Raw genomic sequence first — 23,885 nt, 5'->3', positions numbered from 1 at the left:
AATTGACTAAGACAAGGGGAATGGATAAATAAATTGTGGTGAATAACACATGGGAATGGTACACAGCAACAAAAAAGAACTAACTAATACTATACGCAAAACATGGATGGATCTCACATACCTTATGTTAAACAAAAGAAACCAGACACAAAACAGTACATACAATACAATTCTATTTATATAAAGTTTGAAATCAGGAAAAGCTAACCTATGATGATAGCAGTCAAAGTAGTTGTTACACTTGGGAGAAGGTACTAAGAGGAGGCAAGAGAGAACCTTCTGGGGGATCAGAAATGTTCTGTCCTGATATGGGTGGAGGACGCACATACATAAAATTTCATTGAGCTGTACACTTAAGATTTGTGTACTTTATTGTCTGTAAGAAATACCTCAGTTCAAGGAAAAAGAAAAAGATAAGTCCCTATAGTGGATTTATTTCTGGTACAGATTGGCAATACAAATGAAAGTTATGCTAAAAACAAAATATTATTTTGTTATCAGGAGCAGAGATATAGTTATGAATTTATCCCTGTATACACACACACACACACACGTATCAAATATAAGTGCAAGTAGTTTAGGGCTTCAGATATTATTTAGATATAAGGCTAATTTATTGGATTTTTCCATTTATAGCATTCCAAAATGTTATCTATTTTTACAGGATCATTTTGATTGGAAAGTCACTTCATCAGAGAAATATATTGAATTTGTTCCCCAAAGCTTAATGAAAGAAAACATAGTATACTAAAGAGAACACTGGCCTATGAATTAGAAGAGCTGGGTTTTATTTCTGCTCTTTTACTAGCCAAGTTACCTTGGGCCAGTCTTCAAGCAAAGATTCCCTTTCCTTATCTATAAAATGGAGATAATACTTTCCTCCCTACAAAGCTATAGTGAGGATCAAATAAGAAAATGGTTGTGAAAGTGCTTTGTAAAATTTAAAGAAGTGTTAATATCCTCAAAGCTGTGTTTAATTAGAATTTGTGCCTGGGTGTGGCCAATAGAAAATGTACTTAAATTTCAAAGCTTGTATTTCAGTTTCACATATCTTACACTTCACCAGAGTCAGGATTAGCACATACACTCAAATTCTAAGATATCTGAAAAGTTGAAATAATTCCATTATAATAAATACTGAAAATAGATATGTTCAGGGAAGTAGAGTTAATAACTGCCTTCCTTGTTTTTCCTAATTATGACTTCTAGATGTAGCTCTAGTGATGTAATATGCATTATATTCAGTTCACACTTCTAGAACTTTGAACTGTGTCTGCAACACCCACGCCATAGTCCCCCTCTCCATTATGATCTTCTCAATATCTGCCCCTGAAGGCTGCTCCCATTTCTACCCTCTGCCATCCATTGTGACCACTATAAAAAGTTTTTTAAATATTCTTCACTCTGAAATCTTTGTCAGAGCCCCGAATACTCCTAGTCAGAGAGCCCCAGATGGAAGCTCTTTTGTGTCACCTTTGGAAGTTTGTTTCTCTGATGAGAGGAAGTGATATAGGCCAGAGTAGCCTCAAAATGCTTCCTGTCACCAACTGTTCTTTCCACTGGACCAGCAGGAAACTCCTGATTGGAGAGCCATGCAGTGTGAGAGGAGCTTGACAGAAGGAAAAATTAGGGTGATTTGGCTTCAAGGACTCCAGTGGTTCCTGTTCCTGGAGATTTTGTTCTTAGTTCCACAGCTAAGCTCCCCAAACTAGAACAAGCCTGCAGATAAACAAACAAAACAGACTAGAGAAGGTAAATCCCGAGTCTCACAAGATCCATGAGGAACATTCCCTTCAGGCATTAAGTCCTAGTTTAGAAGTCTCTGTCGAGCCTAGTGAGCTAGGGAATGGGGATGAATTTTACAAAAGTAGATCAAGAGCAGCCAGAAGGGTCAACTGACAAGGAAGGAGACAGAAAACCATGAAAATCTAATATGGATTCACACACACATACTAAATGGCCTATGACCATTTAGTGCAAGGGCAAACATTAAATCACATTTCAATAGGCCTTAGAATACCACTATATTATAACACAATACAACAACTGACAGTCATAATAATGATCCTTAACCAAAAAAGATTAAATTATGTCCATAAACACAGTATAAGAAGTCAGAGGAGTAGACTGTTTCATTGGGGTTTTTTGTTTGTTGTAGGAGAATTCCACTCAGGGTGGTTAAAATGTTTAAAAAAAAAACAAAACTCATGGTGCTTAAATTAGAGAAATCACGAGCCATTTGAAAAACCTAGTGATTAAAAATGTCTTGAGGCTTCCCCAGTGGCGCAGTGGTTAAGAATCCACCTGCCAATGCAGGGGGCATGGGTTCGAGCCCTGGTCCGGGAAGATCCCACATGCTGCAGAGCAACTAAGACCATGCGCCACAACTACTGAGCCTGCACTCTAGAGCCCATGAGCCCCAACTACTGAGACCACGTGCCACAACTACTGAAGCCCGTGTGCCTAGAGCCTGTGCTCCGCAACAAGAGAAGCCACCGCAATGAGAAGTCCGTGCACCGCAACAAAGAGGAACCCCCGCTCGCCGCAACTAGGGAAAGCCCGTGCACAGCAACGAAGACCCAATGCAGCCAAAAATAAAATAAAAATAAATAAATTTTTTAAAAATCTTAAAAAATAAATAAATAAAAATGTCTTTTTCCCAGAAAGAGCCACGTAGCAGAGGTTTTCTGAAAAAGGAGATGAGCATGGGATAGCTTAGTCAGAGAAGGCTTCATGGAGGAGGCAGGGCTCAGGGTTGGGTTTACTTTGAAGTCTCTTTCCATTCAAAGTCTGGTTCTGCCTTTACTGATTTCCACCCTTAAGCACACCTGCCAGGGCCTCAGGTTGAATGTCACTAAAGGAGACTAGTCCTAAGGGAAATTTAATGATAATGAATAAAGAGAAAGATGGGATGCAGACCCTGACCCCATTCTATTGTATCATAAAGGAGCTGGCTAAGGCTTCAATGCCTGAATAAGCAGAGTCTCCGGTATGGGCAGCAATTGTGCCAAGCAGCAGAGAATCTGTAGGAATGATGAATGGTACCCCATCCATAGTTCTTTACTCTGAAATTACTGGAAAAGCAAGGTTTAGCGAAGAATTTTTACTTCACAGTCAACTTTTATTTAGTATATAGAAGTATACCAATGGGAAACTACAAAACATTACCGAAGAAATTAAAGATGACACAAAGAAATGGAAAGACAGGGCTTCCCTGGTGGCGCAGTGGTTGAGAATCTGCCTGCCAATGCAGGGGACACGGGTTCGTGCCCTGGTCTGGGAAGATCCCACATGCCGCGGAGCAACTAAGCCCGTGAGCCACAATTACTGAGCCTGCACATCTGGAGCCTGTGCTCCGCAACGAGAGGCCGTGATAGTGGGAGGCCCGCGCACCGCGATGAAGAGTGGCCCCGACTTGCCGCAGCTAGAGAAAGCCCTCGCACAGAAACCAAGACCCAACACAGCCATAAATAAAAATAAATAAATAAAAAAATTTAAAAAAAAAGAAATGGAAAAACATCTGTGTTCATGGGTTGAAAGACTTAATATTGTTAAGATGTCCATACAACTGAAAGCGATCTACAGATTCAATGCAATTCCTCAAAACCCAGTGGCAGTTTTTTGCAGAAATAGGTAAATTCATCCCAAAATTCACAAGGAATCTCAAGTGACCCCAAATAGCCAAAACAATTTTGAAAGAGAAGAACAAAGTTGGAAGATGCATACTTCCTAATTTCAGAACATGTTTCAAAGCTATGGTAATCGAAACAGTGATACTAGCATAAAGACAGACAATAAAACCAAAGGAGTCGAATTGAAATCAGGGTCTCAAAAAGATATTTGAACATCCACGTTCATAGCAGCATGATTTTCAGTAGCCAAAAGGTAGAAGTAAATAATCTGAATGTCCATCGATGGGTGACTGAATAAACAAAATGTGGTATACACATACAATGAAATATTATTCAGCCTTAAAAAGGAAGGGAATCCTGTCACATGCTACAACATGGATGAACCTTGAGAAAATTATGTTAGGTTAAATGTCAATCACAGGACAAATACTATATCATTCCATTTATATGAGATATCTAACTAAACTAGTCAAACTCATAGAAACAGAAAGTAGAATGGTGGTTACCAGGAACTAGGGAAAAGGTAAATTGTTGTTTAATGGGTACAGAGTTTCAGATTTGCAAGATGAAAAAGTTCTAGAGATCTATTTTACAATAATGTGAATATACTTAACACTAGTGAACTGTTCACTTAAAATTAGTTAAGATGGGTTTCTTTTTGTTGTTGTTATGTGCTTTATACCACAGTAAAAAAAAAATTCCTAAAAAAAGAAGTATACCAATGCAGGTAGGGATGAGAGTGATTTTACCTATTCTTAACTAGATTTTTACTGGGAGAAAGGCTATAGCTAATACAGCATCCATGTTTTCTTTAAGTAACTACTTATATAATTTCTGGTTCTAAGAAAAGACAGAATAGATACATTTCTTTATTCTTCCCAATAAGTACAGCTAAAAACACTGGACATTATAATATATATAATAATAAGTAACATATTAATATAATGATATAATATAATAATATTAATATAGCACATGTATGTGTGTGCATATATATATGTATATATATATGAACTTTGAAAGGTAGAGAGAAGACAGTTTGGCTAGGGATCTCAAGACGTAGGCAATGACCTGGCAATGAGTTCCCTGTGTTTTGTTTCTAAGTAATATACCTCCTGGACCTGGTGATGGAGAAGCCAGCAACCCAGAAATGCCAAAGGATGCAGAGAAAAATGTCCTCCCAAAAGCTCTAGCCAAAGGAATAGGAAAGCGGCAGCCTACCAAGATAGAAAACTTTAAGACAATAACTGCCATACACTATCCAAGCACCAGAGAAAAACCTGTGGCCTCATCCCACACCCATCAGCAAAGACCAAGTGGAGAGCCTAGACTTCTACCTTCATCTGGCTGTAAAGAGTCACACATACCCTTCCCCCACTCCTTGAGGTGATTTCAAAAAAGGCTTAAGTGGGGATCTGGGACATTCATCCCTTCCAGGCAGTAATGAAGCCCCTAGAACATGATGGCAGAGGAGGCCACGAGCAATAGCAAGATGTCCTTCTCTCTCTAAGCCAGGGTGGTGTCAGCAGAGGTCTAGTGGGGAGCCTGAAATTTCACCCTTGCCCAGTAATAATGAGGGACCCCTACTCCTACCTCAGTATCAATGGATTGTGAGTGGGAAACCCTGACTCCCACCCCTCCCTGACAGTAATGAAGCCATGCCCCCATTCTTGCACCTGAGCAGTCTCAGAGCTGACTCACTAAAAAGAAAACATTGATTTAAGATCCAGGGTCTCATAATACCCCAAACGCCCAGGATACAATAGAAAATCACTCATCATACAAAGAACCAGGAACATCTTAAGTTGAGTAAGAAAAGACAATCAACAGAAACCAACATTGAGATAACACACATACTGGAATTATCCAAGAAAGATTTTAAAGCAGCCATTATAAAAATGCTTCAACAAGAGGGAAGGAGAGGACTGGAATGTGCACCAGCATTCTGGCTCTTAGGAGGGCTGCCCAAGGGACTGGTATCTGTCTCACCAGAATTGGGGTGCTGATAGAGAGCTGGCTCACTTTGGATGCCTGGTGGTCACTGAGAACAAAAGAGAGTGGAGCAGCTTGCTCCTGTAGAACCAGAGAACATGCATTGGCACAGAGAGGCACCAGTAGGAGCAAGGATTTACAATCTCCTGAAAGAGAAACTGGCAAGCTGCTCTAATCGAGAAATTGTATGCATAGGATCAGAGAAGTCACATCGCCCTAAAAAAAGGTTTCAGAAACCCCAGAATCTCTAGCCATGCTGATTGGTGAAGGTCTTTCACTGTACCAAGCCAGTCCATGAAAAATGGGAGAAATGGCTATGTTCTCAAATACGTGGACCCCAACACAAAGTTACATGACACACAAAGTAACAGGCAAACATGACCAAAAAAAAAAAAAAAAGAACAAAATAAATCTCCAGAAACTGATACTAAAGAAACAGAGATATATAAAGTATCTGACAAAGAATTCAAAATAGCCATCATGGATGATCTACAAGCTCAATAAAATGGTGTATGTACAAAATGAGAATATCAACAAAGGGACAGAAAATATTTTTAAGAGCACCAAACAGAAAATTATAGCTGAAGAATATAATAACTAAAAACTTCACTGGAAGGGTTCAACAGCAGACTAGAGTAAGCAGAATAACCAGTAACTCAAAGACAGGTCATTAAAAATTATCCAGTCAGTGGAACAAAAAGAAAAAAGAATGAAAAAGAGTGAAGAAAGTCTAAAAGACTTATGGGATACTATCAAATTGACTGATAAATGCATTTTGGGAGTCCCAGAAGGAGAATATAAAGGGATAGGCAATTTATTTGAAGAAATAATGGCTGAAAATTTTCCAAATCTGAGGAAGAAAATGGACACGTACATTCAGAAACCCAATGGACTCCAATGAGAACCCAAAGAAACTGAATTTAAGACATGTTATAATAAAACTGTCAAAATTGAAAGACAAAGGGAATTTTGAAAGCAGCAAGAGAAAAGCAACTCCTTACAACAAGGGAACTACTATAAGACTATCAGTGTATTTCTCAGCAGAAACCTTGCAGGCCAGAAGGGAGTGGGATAATACCTTCAAAATACTGAAAGAAAAAAAATGCCAGCCAAGAACACTATACCCAAGAAAATTATTCTTCAAAAATGAAGGAGAAATAGACATTCCCAGATAAGCAAAAGCTGAGGCAGTTCATTACTACTAGATCTGTCCTACGAAAAATTCCGAAGAGAATCTTTCTAACTGAAATGAAAAGAAACATGAAAGCATACAAAAGTATAAAGCTAATAAAAGTAAATATATAGGCAAATACAGAACACTGAGTACTGTAACAGTGGTGTGTAAATCATTTTAATTCTGGTATGAGGTTAAAAGACAAAAGTATAAAAATGACTATAACTAAAATATGCTAATAGATACACAATATAAAAAGATGTAATTTGTGACACTGATAACATAAGGTGTGGTGGGGGGAAAAGTAAAAATGTAGAATATTTGTATGTAATTGAAGTTGTTATCAGTTTAAATAAATGATTATAACTGTAATATGTTTTACATGAGCCCCATGGTAACTGCAAAGAAAATACCTATAGAATATACACAAAAGAAAATGAGAAAGGAATCAAAGCATGTCACTAAAAAAATGAATGAAAGAAGGGAAGGGAGCAAGGGAGTTAAAGAGGAACAAAAAAGGTACAAGACAGACAGAAAATAATACAGTGGCAATGGTAGGTTCTTCCCTATCAATAATTACTTTAAATGAAAATGAATTAAATTCCCCAATCAGAAGATGTAGTGTGGCTGATGGACAAAGAAACAAAATCCAACTATATGCTGTCCACAAGAGACTCACTTTATTTATTTTTTGGTATTCTTTTTTTAAAACTCTTTTTAAATTAATTTTTATTGGAGTAGAGCTACTTTACAATGTTGTATTAGTTTCTGCTATACAGCAAAGTGAATCAGCTATACGTATACATATATCCCCTCTTTTTTGGATTTCCTTCCCATTTAGGTCACCACAGAGCACTGAGGAGAGTTCCCTGTGCTACACAGTAGGTTCTCATTAGTTATCTATTTTATACATAGTAGTGTACATATGTCAATCCCAATCTCCCAATTCATCCCACCCCTGCCTTTCCACCTTGATATCCATACATTTGTTCTCTAAGTCTGTGTCACTATTTCTGCTTTGCAAATAAGTCCATCTGTATCATTTTTCTAGATTCCACATATAAGAGATATTATAAATTTTTTTTCTCTTTCTGGCTTACTTCACTGTATGACAGACTCTAGGTCTATCCACATCTCTGCAAATGGCACAATTTCATTCCTTTTTATGGATGAGTACTATTGCATTGTATATATATACCACATCTTCTTTATGCATTCCTCTGTTGATGGACATTTAGGTTGCTTCCATGTCCTGGCTGTTGTAAACAGTGCTGCAATGAACATTGGGGTGCATGTGTCTTTTTGAATTATGGTTCAGGTATATGCCCAGGAGTGGGATTGCTGGATCATATGATGGTTCTATTTTTAGTTTATTTAAGGAATCGCCATACTATTCTCCATAGTGGCTGTATCAATTTACATTCCAAAAACAGTGTGAGAAGGTTCCCTTTTCTCCACACCCTCTCCAGCATTTATTGTTTGTAGATTTTTTTGATGATGGCCATTCTGACTGGTGTGAGGTGATACCTCACTGTAGTTTTGATTTGCATTTCTCTAATAATTAGTGACGTTGAGCATCTTTTCATGTGTCTATTGACCATTAGTAAGTCTTCTTTGGAGAAATGTCTATTTAGGCCTTCTGCCCATTTTTTGATTGGGTTTTTTATTTTTTTGATATTGAGCTGCATGAGCTGTTTGTATATTCTGGAGATTAATCCCTTGTTAGTTGCTTCATTTGCAAATATTTTCTCCCATTCTGAGGGTTGTCTTTTTATCTCGTTTATGGTTTCCTTTGCTATGCAAAAGCTTTTAAGTTTAATGAGGCCCCATTCGTTGATTTTTGTTTTTATTTTCATTACTCTAGGAGGTGGGTCAAAAAAGATCTTGCTGTGATTTATGTCACAGAGTGTTTTGCCTGTGTTTTCCTCTAAGAGTTTTATAGTGTCCAGCCTTACATTTAGGTCTTTAATCCATTTTGAGTTTATTTTTGTGTATGGTGTTAGGGAGTGTTCTAATTTCATTCTTTTGCATGTAGCTGTCCAGTTTTCCCAGCACCACTTATTGAAGAGACTGTCCTTTCTCTATTTTATATTCTTGCCTCCTTTGTCATAGATTAGGTGACCATAGATGCGTGGGTTTATCTCTGGTCTTTCTATCCTGTTCCACTGATATATATTTCTGTTTTTGTGCCAGTACAGTACTGTCTTGATTACTGTAGCTTTGTAGCATAGTCTGAAGTCAGGGAAAGTGATTCCTCCAGCTCTGTTTTTCTTTCTCAAGGTTGCTTTGGCTATTCAGGGTCTTTTGTGTTTCCGTGCAAATTGTAAAATTTTTTGGTCTAATTCTGTGAAAAGTGCCATTGGTAATTTGATAGGGATTGCACTGAATCTGTAGATTGCTTTGGGTAGTACAGTCATTTTCACAATATTGATTCTTCCAATCCAAGAACATGGTCTATCTCTCCATCTGTTTGTGTCATCTTTGATTTCTTTCATCAGTATCACTGATGAACATACATACAAAAATCCTTAACGAAATACTAGCAAACAGAATCCAACAACACATAAAAAGGATCATACAACATGATCAAGTGGGGTTTAACCCAGGGAGGCAAGGATTCTTCAATATATGCAAACCAATCAATGTGATACACCATATTAACAAATTGAAGAATAAAAACCATATGATTATCTCAATAGATGCAGAAAAAGCTTCTGACAAAATTCAACACCCATTTATGATAAAAAAAAAAACTCTCCAGAAAGTGGGCATAGAGGGAACCTACCTCAACATGATAAAGGCCATATACAACAAACCCACAGCAAACATCATGCTCGATGGTGAAAAACTGAAAGCATTTCCTCTAGAATCTGGAAAAATACAAGGATGTCCACTCTCGCCACTATTATTCAACATAGTTTTGGAAGTCCTAGCCACGGCAATCAGAGAAGAAAAAGAAATAAAAGGAATCCAAAGTAGAAAAGAAGAAGCACATCTGTCACTGTTTGCAGATGACATGATACTATATACAGAAAATCCTAAAGATGCCACCAGAAAACTACTAGAGCTAATCAATGAAATTGGTAAAGTTGCAGAATACAAAATTAATACACAGAAATCTCTTGCATTTCTATACACTAACAGTGAAATATCAGAAAGAGAAATTAAGGAAACAATCCCATTTACCATTGCAACAAAAAGAATAAAATACCTAGGAATAAACCTGCCTAAGGAGGCAAAAGACCTGTACTCAGAAAACTACAGGAGACTCACTTTAGATTTAAGAACACACATAAGCTGAATTTGAAAGGATGGAAAAAGACATTCCATGCAAAATGTAACCAAAAGAGCATAGGCGTGGTATACTTATATCACACAAAATCGATTTTAAGTTTAAAAAAACTGCCAAGAAATACAAAGAAAGACATTATATAATGATAAAAAGTCAATTCACCAGTAAGTTATAACAACTACAAATATAAAGCATGCAACAGAGGACACAAACATATGAAGCAAACACCGACAAAACTGAAGGGAGATATAGACAGCAACAAAATAGTAGTAGGGGATTTCAACATGTCACTCTCAATAATGGACAGAACACTCAGACATGAGATCAGTAAGAAAACAAAAGACTTGAGCAACACTATATGAGCCTAACAGACATATATAGAACATTCCACCCAATAACAGCAAAGTACACATTCTTCTCAAGTGCACACAGAACATTTTCTAGGACAGATCACATGTTAGGTAACAAAATAATTCTTAACAAATTTTAAAAGGTTGGGATCATACCAACTATATTTTCCAACCACAATGGAAAGGAACTGGAAAATAATGGCAGGAGGAAAACTGGAAAAATCACAAATATGTGGAAATTTAAAAACACACTCTTGAACAACCAGTGAGTCACAGAAGAAATCAAAAGGGAAATTGGAAAATACCTTGAGACAAATGAAAATGAAAGCACATCATACTAAAACTTATGGAATGCAGCAATAGCAGTACTAAGAGGGAAGTTTATAGTGAAAATTGCCTACATTAAAAGAGAAGAAATTTTTCAAATGAACAATCTAATATTACATCTCAATAAACTAGAAAAAAAACATATTAAGTCCAAAGTTAGAGGAAGGAAGTAATTAAGAGCAGAAATAAACAAAATAGAAAATAGAAAGAAATCGATGATACTAAGTGTTGGGTTTTTTTAAAGATCATCAAAATTTACAGACCTTTAACTACAGTAGTTTAAAAAAAATACTCAGATAAATAAAATCAAAAATGAAAGAGGAAAAAAATTTTAAATGAAAGAGGAGATATTATAATGAATGCCATAGAAATTAAAAGGATTATATGTGACTACTATGAACAATTATACATCAACAAATTGGATAACCTAGAAGAAATGGATAAATTCCTAGAAATATATAGCTAATCAAGACAATCATGAAGAAACAGAAAATCTGAACAGAACTATAAGTAGCAAGGAGATTGACTCAGTAATCAAAAACATTCCAACAAATAAAAAGCCCAGGACCAGATGGATTCACTGGTGAACTCTATAAAACATTTAAAGAAAAATTAACTTCTTTTAAAGAATTAACTTTAAATTCATGTCTAAGTTAATTCTTAATTTAAAGAATTAACTTCATTCCTTTTTAAAAAGTTTCAGAAGCCAATCTTTCTCAAACTCTTCCAAAAAGCTGAAAAAGAGGGAGCCCTTCCCAGTTCACTTTGTGAGGCCAGCACTATCCTGATGCAAAAACCAGAAGAAAGACACTACAAGAAAAGAAAACAATAGGCCAATATCCCTGATGAATACAGATACAAAAATTTTCAACAAAATGCTAGCAAACCAAATTCAACAGCACATTAAAAAAATTATACACCATAACCAAGTAGAATTTATCTCCAGGATGCAAGGATAACTCAACATATGCAAATCAATCAATGTGATACACCACATTAACAGAATGAAGGGAGAAAAAAATCACATGATCATCTCAATAGATGCAGAAAAAGCATTTGACAAAATTCAACACTTTTTCAGGTTAAAAAGTTGAGTATTCTAAACTCAACAAACTAGGAATAAAAGGAAATTACCTCTACATGATAAAAGCCATATATAAAAAGTCCACAGTTAACATCATACCCCGTCATGAAAAATTGAAAGATTTCCTCGTTCAGGAACAAGACAAAGATGCCCACTCTCACCACTTCTATTCAACATAGTACTGGAAGTTCTAGCCAGAGCCATTAGACAATAAAAGGAAACAAAAGGCACTCAAATTAGAAAGGAGGAAGTAAAATTAGTTCTGTTTATATATGACATGACCTTATATGTAGAAAACTCTAAAGACGCCACAAAAATTGTTAGAACTAATAAATTAATTCAGCATATGCTCTAACTATTAAGTCTTTACAGGATACAAAATCAATATACAAAAATCAGTTATATTTCTATACGCTAACAATGAACCATCTGAAAAGGAAATTTAGAAACCAATTTCATTTAAAACAGCATCGAAAAGAATAAAATACTTAGGAATAAACTTAACCAAAGAGGCGAAACTCTTGTACACTGAAAATGACAAAACATTGCTGGAAGGAATTTAAAGGTACAAATACATGGAAAGATATCCCATGTTAATTGATTGTAAGACAATATTGTTCAAATGTCCACACTATCCAAATCAATCTACATATTCAATATGATCCCTATCAAAATCCCAATGGCATTTTTTATAGAAATAGAAAAAAATCCTAAAACTCATGTAGAACCACAAAGAACCCCAAATAGCCAAAACAATCTTGAGAAAGAAGAACAAAGCTAGATACCTCATACTTCCTAATTTCAAAACATATTACAAAGTTACAGTAATCAAAACAAAATGGCACTGGCATAAAGACAGACATATGGACCAATGGAACAGAGCACAGTGCCCAGAAATAAACCCACACATATATGGTCAAATGATCTTTAACAAGGGTGCCAAGAGTACACAATGGGAAAAGGATAGTCACTTCAACAAATGGTGTGGGGCAAACTGAATATTCACATGCAAAAGAATGAAACTAGACCCTTATCTTACACCACACACAAAAATCAACTCAAAATTAAAGGCTTCAACAGAAGACCTAAAACTATAAAACACCTAGAAGAAAACCTAGGGAAAAAACTTCAAGATATTGGTCTTGGCAATGACTTCTTGGATATGACGCTAAAAGCACAGGCTACCGAAACAAAAACAGACAGGTGGGACTACATCAAACTAAAAATCTTCTGAAAAAAAAAATCTTCTGCATAGCAAGGGAAACAATCAACAGAATGAAAAGGCAACCTACAGTATAGGAGGTTATATATATATGTAAACCATACCTCTGATAAGGGGTTTATATCCAAAATATATAAGGAGCTCCTACAACTCAATAGCAAATAATAATAATAGCAACTTTATTTTAAAATGGGCAAAGGACTTGAATAGACATCTCTCCAAAGAAGACATCCAAATGGCCAACAGATATATGAAAAAAGTGCTCACAATCACTAATCATCGGGGAAATGCAAATTAAAACCACAATTAGACATCATCTCACTCCTGCTAGGATGGCTATTTAAAAAAAAATAACAAGTGTTGGCAAAGATGTAGAGAAACGGAACCTTTCTACACTGTTGGTAGGAATGTAAAATGATGCCACTGTTATGGAAAAATAGTATAGACGCTCCTCAAAAAATTAAAAATAGAACTACTATATAATCCAGCAATACCATTTCTGGGTATTTATCCAAAAGAATTGAAAACAGGCTTTGGAAGAGATATTTGCACTCCCATGTTCATTGCAGCATTATTCACAAAAGCCAAGAGGAAGAAATAACCTAAATGTCCATCAATGAATGAATAAAGAAAATGTGGTATATATATGGTATATAAATACAATAGAATATTAGTCTGCCATATAAAAAGGAAATTCTGCAATACGCTACAACACAGATGGGACTTGAGGACCTTGTGCTAAGTGAAATAAGCCATCACAGAAGATCAAATACTGCATCGTTCCACTTAAATGAGGTATCTAAAGTAGTCAAACTCATAGAAACTGAAAGAATGGTGGTTGCCAGGGACTAGGGGGAGGGAGAAATGGGGAGTTGCTATTCAATGGTTATAGAGTTTCAGTCATGCAAGATGAAAACAACATTGTGGGGAGGACTTCCCTGGTGGCGCAGTGGCTAAGAATCCGCCTGCCAATGCAGGGGACAAGGGCTCGAGCCCTGGTCTGGGAAGATCCCACATGCCACGGAGTAACTAAGCCCATGCGCCACAACTGCTGAGCCTGCGCTCTAGAGCCTGCAAGCTACAATTACTGAGCCCATGTTCCACAACTACTAAAGCGACATACCTAGAGCCTGTGTTCTGCAACAAAGAGAAGCCACCGCAATGAGAAGCCCACGCACCACAATGAAGAGTAGCCCCCGCTCATCGCAACTAGAGAAAGCCCACGTGCAGCAATGAAGACCCAACGCAGGCAAAAATAAATAAATAAATAAAAATAAATTTTTCAAAAATAAATTTAAAAAAAAATTGTGCCTATAGTTAACAATATTGTGTAATGTACACTTAAAATTTTAAGAGGGTAGGGCTTCCCTGGTGGCGCAGTGGTTGAGAGTCTGCCTGCCAATGCAGGGGATATGGGTTTGAGCCCTGGTCTGGGAAGATCCCACACGCCGCGGAACAACTGGGCCCGTGAGCCACAACTACTGAGCCTGTGCGTCTGGAGCTTGTGCTCTGCAACAAGAGAGGTTGTAACAGTGAGAGGCCCGCACACCGCGATGAAGAGTGGCCCCGGCTCGCCGCAACTAGAGAAAGCCCTCGCACAGAAACAAAGACCCAACACAGCTAAAAATTAATTAATTAATTAATTAATTAATTAATTAATTAAAAAAAAAGAAAAGTAGGTAAACATTTATATTAAAAAAATTTTTTTAAGAGGGTAGATTTCATATTATGTGTTTTTTACCACGATAAAAAAATATGTGATATGCAGCTAAACCGCTGCTAAGTGGGAAATTTATAGCACTAAATGCTTACCTCAGAAAAGAGGAAAAGTCTCAAATTTAAAAATATAATTTCCCACCTTAAAAAAAAACTAGAAAAATAAGAGTAAAATAAACCCAAAGCAAGGAGAAGGAAGGAAATAATCAATTTAAGAGCAAAAATCAATGAGATTGAAAACTGAAAATTAATAGAGAAAAATCAATGACGTAAAGAGCTGATTCTTCGAAAAGATCAATACAATAGACAAACCTCTAGCGAGAATGACAAATAAAAAAAGAGAGGAAACACAAATTATTAATATCAGAACGAGACAGGGGATATCACTAGAGACTCTGCAAACACCAAAAGGATAAAGGAAATACTACAAACAAATTTTACAATTTTGAAAACTGGACCAATTCCTTGAAAATCACAAACAAACACCCAATACAAGATAGATAATTTTAGTAGTCCTATAGCTACTAAGGAAATTGAATCTATACTTTTAAAACTCCAGGGCTTCCCTGGTGGTGCAGTGGTTAAGAATCTGCCTGCCAATGAAGGGGACAGAGGTTCGAGCCCTGGTCCAGGAAGATCCCACATGCCATGGAGCAACTGGGCCCGTGCACCACAACTACTGGGCCTGCGCTCTAGAGCCTGCGAGCCACAACTACTGAAGCCTGCGCGCCTGGAGCCCGTGCTCTCCAACAAGAGAGGCCACCACAATGAGAAGCCCGTGCACCGCAACGAGGAGTGGCCCCCGCTCACCGCAACTAAAGAAAGCCTGCACAGCAAGGAAGACCCAACACAGCCAAAAATAAATAAATAAAAATAAAATTCCCTTAAAAAAAAAAAAAAAACTCCAAAAAAAATCTCCAGGCCCAGTTGGTTACACTAGAGAATTCTACCAACCACTTAAAGGAAAATTAATACACAATTAATTTTGTGTAGAGACTGTTACACAATCTCTTCCAGAAAATACAAGAGGAGGAGATACTTCCCAATTCTTATTATAAGGCTAATATTTCATTGATATGAAAATCAAAGCCAGTACCAAAAAATTAAATAACAAGCCAATATCATTCATGAATAGAGACACAAAAATCCTTAACAAAATATTAGCAAATAGAATTCAGTAATATGTAAACAAATTTATACACTATGACCAAGTGGATTTATTTCAGGGATGCAAGGTGGGGTCAATATTTGAAAATCAATCAGTGTAATAAAAAAAAGCACATGGTCATATTAGTGGATACTGAAAAAGCTGTTTGACAAAATTCAACATTTATTGACGACAAAAAGCCTCAGAAAACTAGGAATTAGGGGGGAATTGCCTCAATTTTAAAAAGAATATCTACCCCAAAAAAACTACAGTTAACATAACACTTAATGCTGAAAGATTGACTACTTTCCCCCTAGGATTGGAAACAAAGCAAAGGTTCAGCTCTCACCACAGCTATTACACATAGTACTGGAATTCTGAGCCAGAACAATAAGGGAAGACAGAGAAATAAGAGGCATAAAAAGTGGAAAGAAAGAAATACCACTGTCCCTATTTGCAGATGACAAGATGGTCTACAAAGAAAATCCAAAGAAACCAACAACAGAAAAAACCTCCTAGAACTTAATCAGTAAATTCAGCAACATTGCCAGGTACAAATTATACAAAAATCAATTGTATTACTATGTACTTGCAATGAACACATGGAAACCAAAATTTAAAATACAATACCATTAACAGTCACACAAAAAATGAAATAATTATAATTTTAACAAAACATATACAGGACTTGTATGTTGAAAACTACACAATGCTGAAAACGACACAATGCTAGCAAAAGAAATAAAAGAAGATGTGAATAAATGGAGAGATATGCCCTGTTCATGAATTGAAAGACTCACCATAGTAAAGATTTCAGTTCTCCCCAAATTGATATACAGCTCTTATACAATTCCTATCAACATCCTAGCAACCTTTTTTTAGATATAGGAAAGCTTATTCTGAAAAGCATAGGGAAAGACAAACAAACAATACTGAAAAATAATAAAGGAAGAAGTATCACTCTACCCAATTTTAAAATTTATTATAGAGCTATGGTAATCAAGACTGTGTGAGATGGCAAAGGGACACACAGATCAATGAATCAGAACAGAGAACCCCAAAATAGGCCTATACAAGTACAGCATACTCATTTTCTACTATAGTACAAAAGCAATTCAATAGAGCTGAAGCAACTGAACATCCACAGTTTAAAAAAATTAACCTCAACCTAAACCTCACACTAAATACAAAAATTAACTCAAAATGGATCATGGACTTGAAGGTAAAATATAACTAAAAAAACTTTAGAAGAAAATCTAGGAGAAAATCTTTGAGACCCAGGGCTTAGTGAAGAGTCCTTAGACATAGCAACAAAAGCACAACCCATAAAAGAAAAAAATTGATGAACTGGACATCATCAAATTTAAAAGCTTTTGCTCTATGAAAAAATCCTATTAATAAGATGAAAGGATAAGCCATAGACTGGTAGAAAAATATTTGCAAACTACATATGTGACAAAGAACTTATATCTAGAATATATAAAGAACTCTCAAAATTCAACAGGTAAAAAACAAAAAAACCCAAACAATGCAATTATAAAATGGGCAAAGGATTTGCAATAACGTAGATGGAATTTGAGGTATTATGCTAAGTGAAATAAGTCAGATGGAAAAAGACAAATACTGTATGATTTCACTTATATGTGAAATGTATAAACAAACAAAATAAATGAACAAATGAAACCAAATATAAACAAACACATAGATACAGAGAACAGAGTAGTGGTTACAAGAAGGGAAGGGGCGGAGGGAGGGCAAAATGGGCAAAGGGGGTCAACTGCATGGTGATAGATAGAAACTAGATTTTTGGTGGTGAGCACACTGTAGTGTACAGAGAAATAAAATATTGTACACATGAAACATATAATGTTATTAACCACTGTTACCTCATAATTTTTTTTTTATTTTAAAGAAAATAGGCAAAGGACATGAAGAGACATTTCACTGAAGAAGATATAGGGATGGAGAATAAACACATGGAAAAATACTGACCATCATTAGCCATTAGAGAAATGCAAATAAAACCACAATAAGATATCACTAGGCACCTATCAGAATGGCTAAAATAAGAAACAATTACAACGACAATGCTGGTAAGGATGCAGAGAAAGTGGATCTCTCATACATTGCTGGTGGGAGTGTAAAATGCTATATAGCCACTCTGGAGAAGCTTCTTTAAAAACTAAACATACACTTCCCATATGACCCAGCAATTACTCTCCTGGGCATGTATCTCAGACAAATGAGAGTTATGTCTACACTAAATCCTATACTCAAATGTTTATAACAGTTTTATTTGCAACAGACCCAAACTGCAAATAACCAAAATGTCTCTCATTAGGTAAATGGTTAAACAAACTGTGGTATACCCATAGCATGAAACACTCCTCAGCAATAAAAAAGAACAGACTATTGATACACGTATCAACCTGGATGGATCTCGAGGTCATTAAACAAAGTGGAAAAACTGGAAAAAATCACATTCTCCATTATTTCATTTATATAAAATTCTCAAAATGACAAAATTATAGAGGAGGAAAACAAATTAGTATTTGGCAGGGGTTGTGGATAGCTGTGACTATGAAGGGGTAGCTTTCTAGTGAAGGAATATTTCTGTATCTTGATTGCAGTTACGGTTGCACAAATCTACGCAAGTGAGAAAATAGCATAGAACCGTACACACACATCCTACCAATGTCAATTTCCTGTTTCTTACCTTGTATTATAATTACATAAAATGTAATGATTGGGGTAAACTGGATGAAGAGTATATGGTACTGTTTTTGCAACTTCTTGTGAGTCCCTTATTCTTTATAGTAAAAAGTTTAAAAGTAAACCACTTATAAAGCAAATAACTCAGAAAACAAGAGTGTGTGGAAGCTAAAACCCAGGGAGCAAGTAAATAAAATGTTTTATTATAATAGCCTATAACAATATGCCAGCTTTATGAAGAGAGAGATTTAAATGCGGAAGATTTGCATAGGTCAGTGACACACAATACCAAGGACATTTTTATCTGTAGGATTAAAACATGTGCTTAAAAAATATTAGAGCCACAGATTAAAATGTCTCATCTTAAACCAGGCAACTGGTTATTGTGAATTGCTTGCAATTGACCACATAAACAACTTACATCTGCAAACAGTGAAAAAAATCAATCGCAAAGGGTCTTCAAGGCCAGTTTTTCAAACTTTACCTAGCAAGTGGTGGGAATGGAGAAGTTTCATTCTGGATAAGCCAGAACCTATTCCTGTGACTGTCATACAGTTAACTGTCATATACCTCTGTAGGGTTTCCTCAAGTTGGTTTCACTGTAGAATATATTGGTTTCCAGCTGTGCTATGGAAAGAACATTTACATTAAATAAAATGTTTAGTGATAATTAGAAAGGAGCAAGTAGGGGGAAACTGCCTCTCTCTGCACTGTCCACAATGATTACCACTAGCCACATGAAGCTATTTAAATTAAAAATAATTAAAATTAAATTTAAAATTTAGTCCCTAGACACATTTCAAGTGCTCAGTGTGACTAGTGGCTACCCTACCAGAACAGCATAGATACAGAACTTTTCCATCATCACAAAAAGTTCTACTGGACAGTGTGGCTCTAGAGCATGAAAATCATGTCATTTCCCAAGAATCATAGGTAGTGTTACAGTCCAAAGAGCTCTGACAGGAATTAGTATTGCATTACCTGAGGTTTGCATTTACACATAATTTCATCTTCAGCAATATTTAGCCGTATATTACAGTGGTTAAGCGCTAGGGCTTTGGGGTAGAATAGCACTGGATTTTAATTTTAGCTCCAACTTTGGCCAAATTGTGTGACCTCAGGCATGCTACTTCTCTTCTCTGCGCCTGTATTCTCATTTTTTAAAAGGTGGGGACTGGAGGATAATGGTACCTCCCTCATAGGGTTGTTGTGAAGGATTAAATGAGATAAGCCCAATACCTGACACATGTGATCAGTAAACGTTAGTTATTCTAAAGGCCAGAAGGTGAACTTGGCTTGTTCTAGGACCTAGACTCTATATGACCAGTAGTAAAGGGAATATGCAATTGTATGCACAACAACGGAGTCAGTCCCTAACAGGGCCCCCCTTTGACTCTTCTTGATAAACAGTAACTACATTGTTCCTCCATACTTGAGGACAGTGACAAAAGGGAAGACACCTTTGAAAGCTTTCAAAAAGTCAAAGAATACCTTACCCTTGGCCTTAAGGGACTCAGAATTGAAAGTTAACCACCCTGTCATATCAAATAAAATAAAAGCACAACACACCGTCTATAAAGGAAGATTACCCAAACAAGTCACTCAGTAGGAGAGGCACTTGGAGTTGTTTTTCCAGCTGTTTCTGACAATCAAATCCAATTTCTTGATGTATTATTACGGTGAAATGTTACTATACCCAATTCTTTGTGAATACCACACAGCAGGCCTGCTGAACCTCTGTAATCAACTGGATAAATATTTATTGAACACCTGCTAAATACAGGACACTTTTACACACCAGCCATCGGCAAACTACATCTGGCAGGCCAAATTAGATCCACTATGTGTTTTTCTTATGGTAAGGAAGGTAGGAATGATTTTTACATTTTTTAACTGTTGGAAGAACTGCCTTCAACCACTATTACCAAACACCGAATGGCCCTGGAAATTAGCTTTTGCTCCAGACTGGATAATGTTTCTTAATTAATTCAACTTAAAATTACAAGGCAAAACAGCACTTATATGTGAAACTTACACTGTAGGAAAGTCATTTCAACAGCTAACATTGTTTGAATCATAAGTAATGTCAACATGCTTTATATGCATCCCATGCTGTCACAGGTCAAAACAACAAAATCACAGTGAGATACCACTTTGCACTCACTAGAATGGCTATAATAAAAAAAGACATTAACAAGTGTTGGTAAAGATGTGGAGAAATTCTAACACTCATACATTGCTGGTGGGAAGGGAAATAGTGCAGCCACTTTGGTAAAGTCTGGCAGTTCCTCACAAAGTTAAACATAGAGCTACCATATGGCCCAGCAATTCCACTCCTAGATACGTGCTAAGAGAAATGAAAACACATGTCTGCACAGAAACGTGTACATGAATGTTTATAATGGCATTATTCATAATAACCAAAAGGCAGAAACCAATGAACTCATGAACAGATAAGTGAAATATGGTATAGCCATACAATGGAATATTACTCAGCCATTAAAATGAATGAAGTATTGATATAAACTAAAATTTGGATAAATTTCAAAAACCTTATGCTAAGTGAAAGAAGCCAGACACAAAAGATTACATACTGTATGATTCTATTTATATGAAATCCCCCAAAATGAAAATCCATAGAGACAAAAAATAAATTAGTGGTTGCCTAGGCCTGGGAGTGGAAATGGGGAGAGAGTGAAAACAGGCATGAGGTTTCTTTCTGGGGTAATGGAAATGTTTCAAATAAGAGTGTGGTGATGGTAACACAATTCTAAAATACTAATAACATTAAATTGTACAATTTTTAAAAGTGTACAACACCAAAAGCATGATCCATAAAAGAAAAGAAATACAATAAATTAGATCTTGTCAAAATTCTAAACTTTTGCACTTCAAAAGACATCATTAAGAAAATGAAAAAACGAGCAACAGAGTGGGAGAAAATATCCACATATCATATCTACAGGGACTTGTATCCAGAATATATAAATAATTCTTACAACTCAATAACAAAAAGACAATAAAGACAATAACAATTTAAAAATGGAAAAGATGTATGAATGGCTAGTAAGTAAATGAAAAGGTGCTCATCATCATTAGTCACTAAGGACGTACAAATTATAACCACAATAAGATATAATTTCACATCCATTCAGAATGGCTATATCAAAAAGACAATAACAAATGTTGGCAAGGAAGTGGAGAAACAGAAACCCTCATACATTACTAGTGGCAATGCAAAACAGTGCTGCCGCTTTGGAAAATAGTTTTATAGTTTCTTATAAAGTTAAAGATTAAATTTGCCATATCATGCAGTCATTCCACCCTTAGGTTCCTACCAAAGAGAAATGAAAACACCTGTCCACACAAAGACTCGCACGCTAATGTCCTTAGCAGCATTATTCATAATAGCCAAAAACTGGAAACAACCTACATGTCTAGTGAGTAGACAGACAAAATGGGTTATAGCCACATAATGGAATACTATTTGGCAATAAAAATTAATGAAGTACTGGTACATGTTACAATATGGATGAACCTCAAAAAATATTATGCTAAGTGAAAGAAGCCAGGCACAAAAGACCACTTCTTATTTGATTTAATTTAGATGAAATGCCCAGAATAGGTAAATTTATAGAGACAAAGTAGATCAGTGGTTACCTGGGGCTGAGAGTGGGAACGAGGATTAACTGTAAATAAATGAGCATGAGGGATCTTTGGGGGGAAATGAAAATGTTCTGAAACTGATTATGATTATGGTTGCACCATTCAGTAAAGTTACTAAAAATATTTAACTATACTTAAAATGGGTGAATTTTATGATATGAAAAATATATCCCAATAAAGCTGTTAAAAATAGGAAAGGAACAGTAGGGGAAACTGGGTGAGGGGTACACAGGAATTCTGCATTACCTTTGCAACTTTTCCATAAATCTAAAGCTATTCTGAAATTTAAAATGTATTTAAATAAAAAATAACAAGAATATGTTTGTGGATTCATACCTATCTGTGTGAAAAGACATTTACAAAGATGAAATGGGTAAAATCTCATTACAGATCAGTACTAACAGATGAACATTTGAAATGATTTTGATGATAGGGAACACTGACTATTAGCCCCAAATAAACAAAATGTTAACCCCCCCCCAAAGAATTCCATTATTCTCATTAGTAGTCTCATATTACAAAAAAAAGTGCTCAATTATTATTACTATACCTTGAATTTCATCAATAAATATTTGTTGAAATTTGTTTTCTCCCTTGTCATATAAGTACCTACAAATTATCCTCGATTTTGCCTTTTGGCCCCCAAAGCCTAAAATATTTACTATGTGGCTCTTTACAGAAAGGTTGCCAAGCCCTGTTCTACACCATAACAGGGTAAATATAAACACAGTCAGTCTCTTTCTTGAGTATATTCTTATCGTTACCGGGTTTTGGTATGATGCCAGTCTGGATATGCCCTATAAAGGATAAGCCTTGCATCTCTTCTGCTATGGCACTATTTAGGAATCCCATAAATAGAAACATATTAGCTTAATAGTTCTAGCAAGACTTCGATGTCACCGTTATTATCGTGATATTAAAGAGCCAACACCATACCACAGTGTCAAGATGACCCTCATCAAGTTGTGATGTCACCACGCCACGGACTTCCCGAGATCTCTTAGATATCAAGTGGGTCCTATGGCATCACACTCTGCCTTTGGCATCACCCTGGCACATCACCTTACTACGGTGTCATATGCTATCACTGTTGTGGCAGAATTCTGCCCTAATGCCACTCCGCCGAAACGTCAGAATAATTAACCCCTAGTTCTTTCCATTCCTTTGGCGGCGGTAGCAGCGAGGGGGAGGATGGCCACAGGCACTGGTTCGAGCGCAGGAGGTAGTACTCAGCTGCTACCGTTTTCCCTTCCGCTTACCACTGCAGGTCAGGGCCCCCGTGGGACAGGACTTTCTGGCTCCCATAACTCTCTTGCCATGACCCCGCACCCACTTCGTGTCACCGACTCAATGCCCCAACAGCGACCACCCACCCCGGTTCTACACGAAGCCGCTCCCCGTACCTGACTCCATTCTCCAGCTGTCATCCTGGGCCAATTCCACCGGCCACTTGACTACGGAGGCCGCAAGGGACCCCGGGACTCGTAGTTCCGCGCTGCTAATGGCAGAGACTGAGACAGCGGCAAAGGCGCCTCCCCGCCCGGAACTGCGCTCAAACTGCAACTCCCAGA

The 23,885-nt window shown here is 36.6% G+C and overlaps 1 protein-coding gene across 3 annotated transcripts in view; it reads right to left on the bottom strand.

The window, feature by feature from the left end:
• ATG4A (autophagy related 4A cysteine peptidase) overlaps nt 1–23,849 on the bottom strand; it is a 74,708-nt gene extending 50,859 nt beyond the window's left edge. For all 3 annotated transcript variants that reach the window (XM_082447679.1, XM_082447680.1, XM_082447681.1), the window contains exon 1: nt 23,718–23,849. In XM_082447679.1, coding sequence (XP_082303805.1) covers nt 23,718–23,727 — 10 coding nt within the window. In that variant the 5' untranslated portion in view covers nt 23,728–23,849. The remainder of the gene's footprint in view (nt 1–23,717) is intronic.
• Between the last annotated feature and the right edge of the window lie 36 nt (nt 23,850–23,885).

The sequence above is a fragment of the Balaenoptera physalus genome, assembly GCF_965194825.1.
Source record: "Balaenoptera physalus genome assembly, chromosome: X".
NCBI lineage: Eukaryota > Metazoa > Chordata > Mammalia > Artiodactyla > Balaenopteridae > Balaenoptera > Balaenoptera physalus.
Note: the sequence above shows the minus strand (reverse complement) of the source record. Positions and strands in the feature narration are given on the sequence as shown.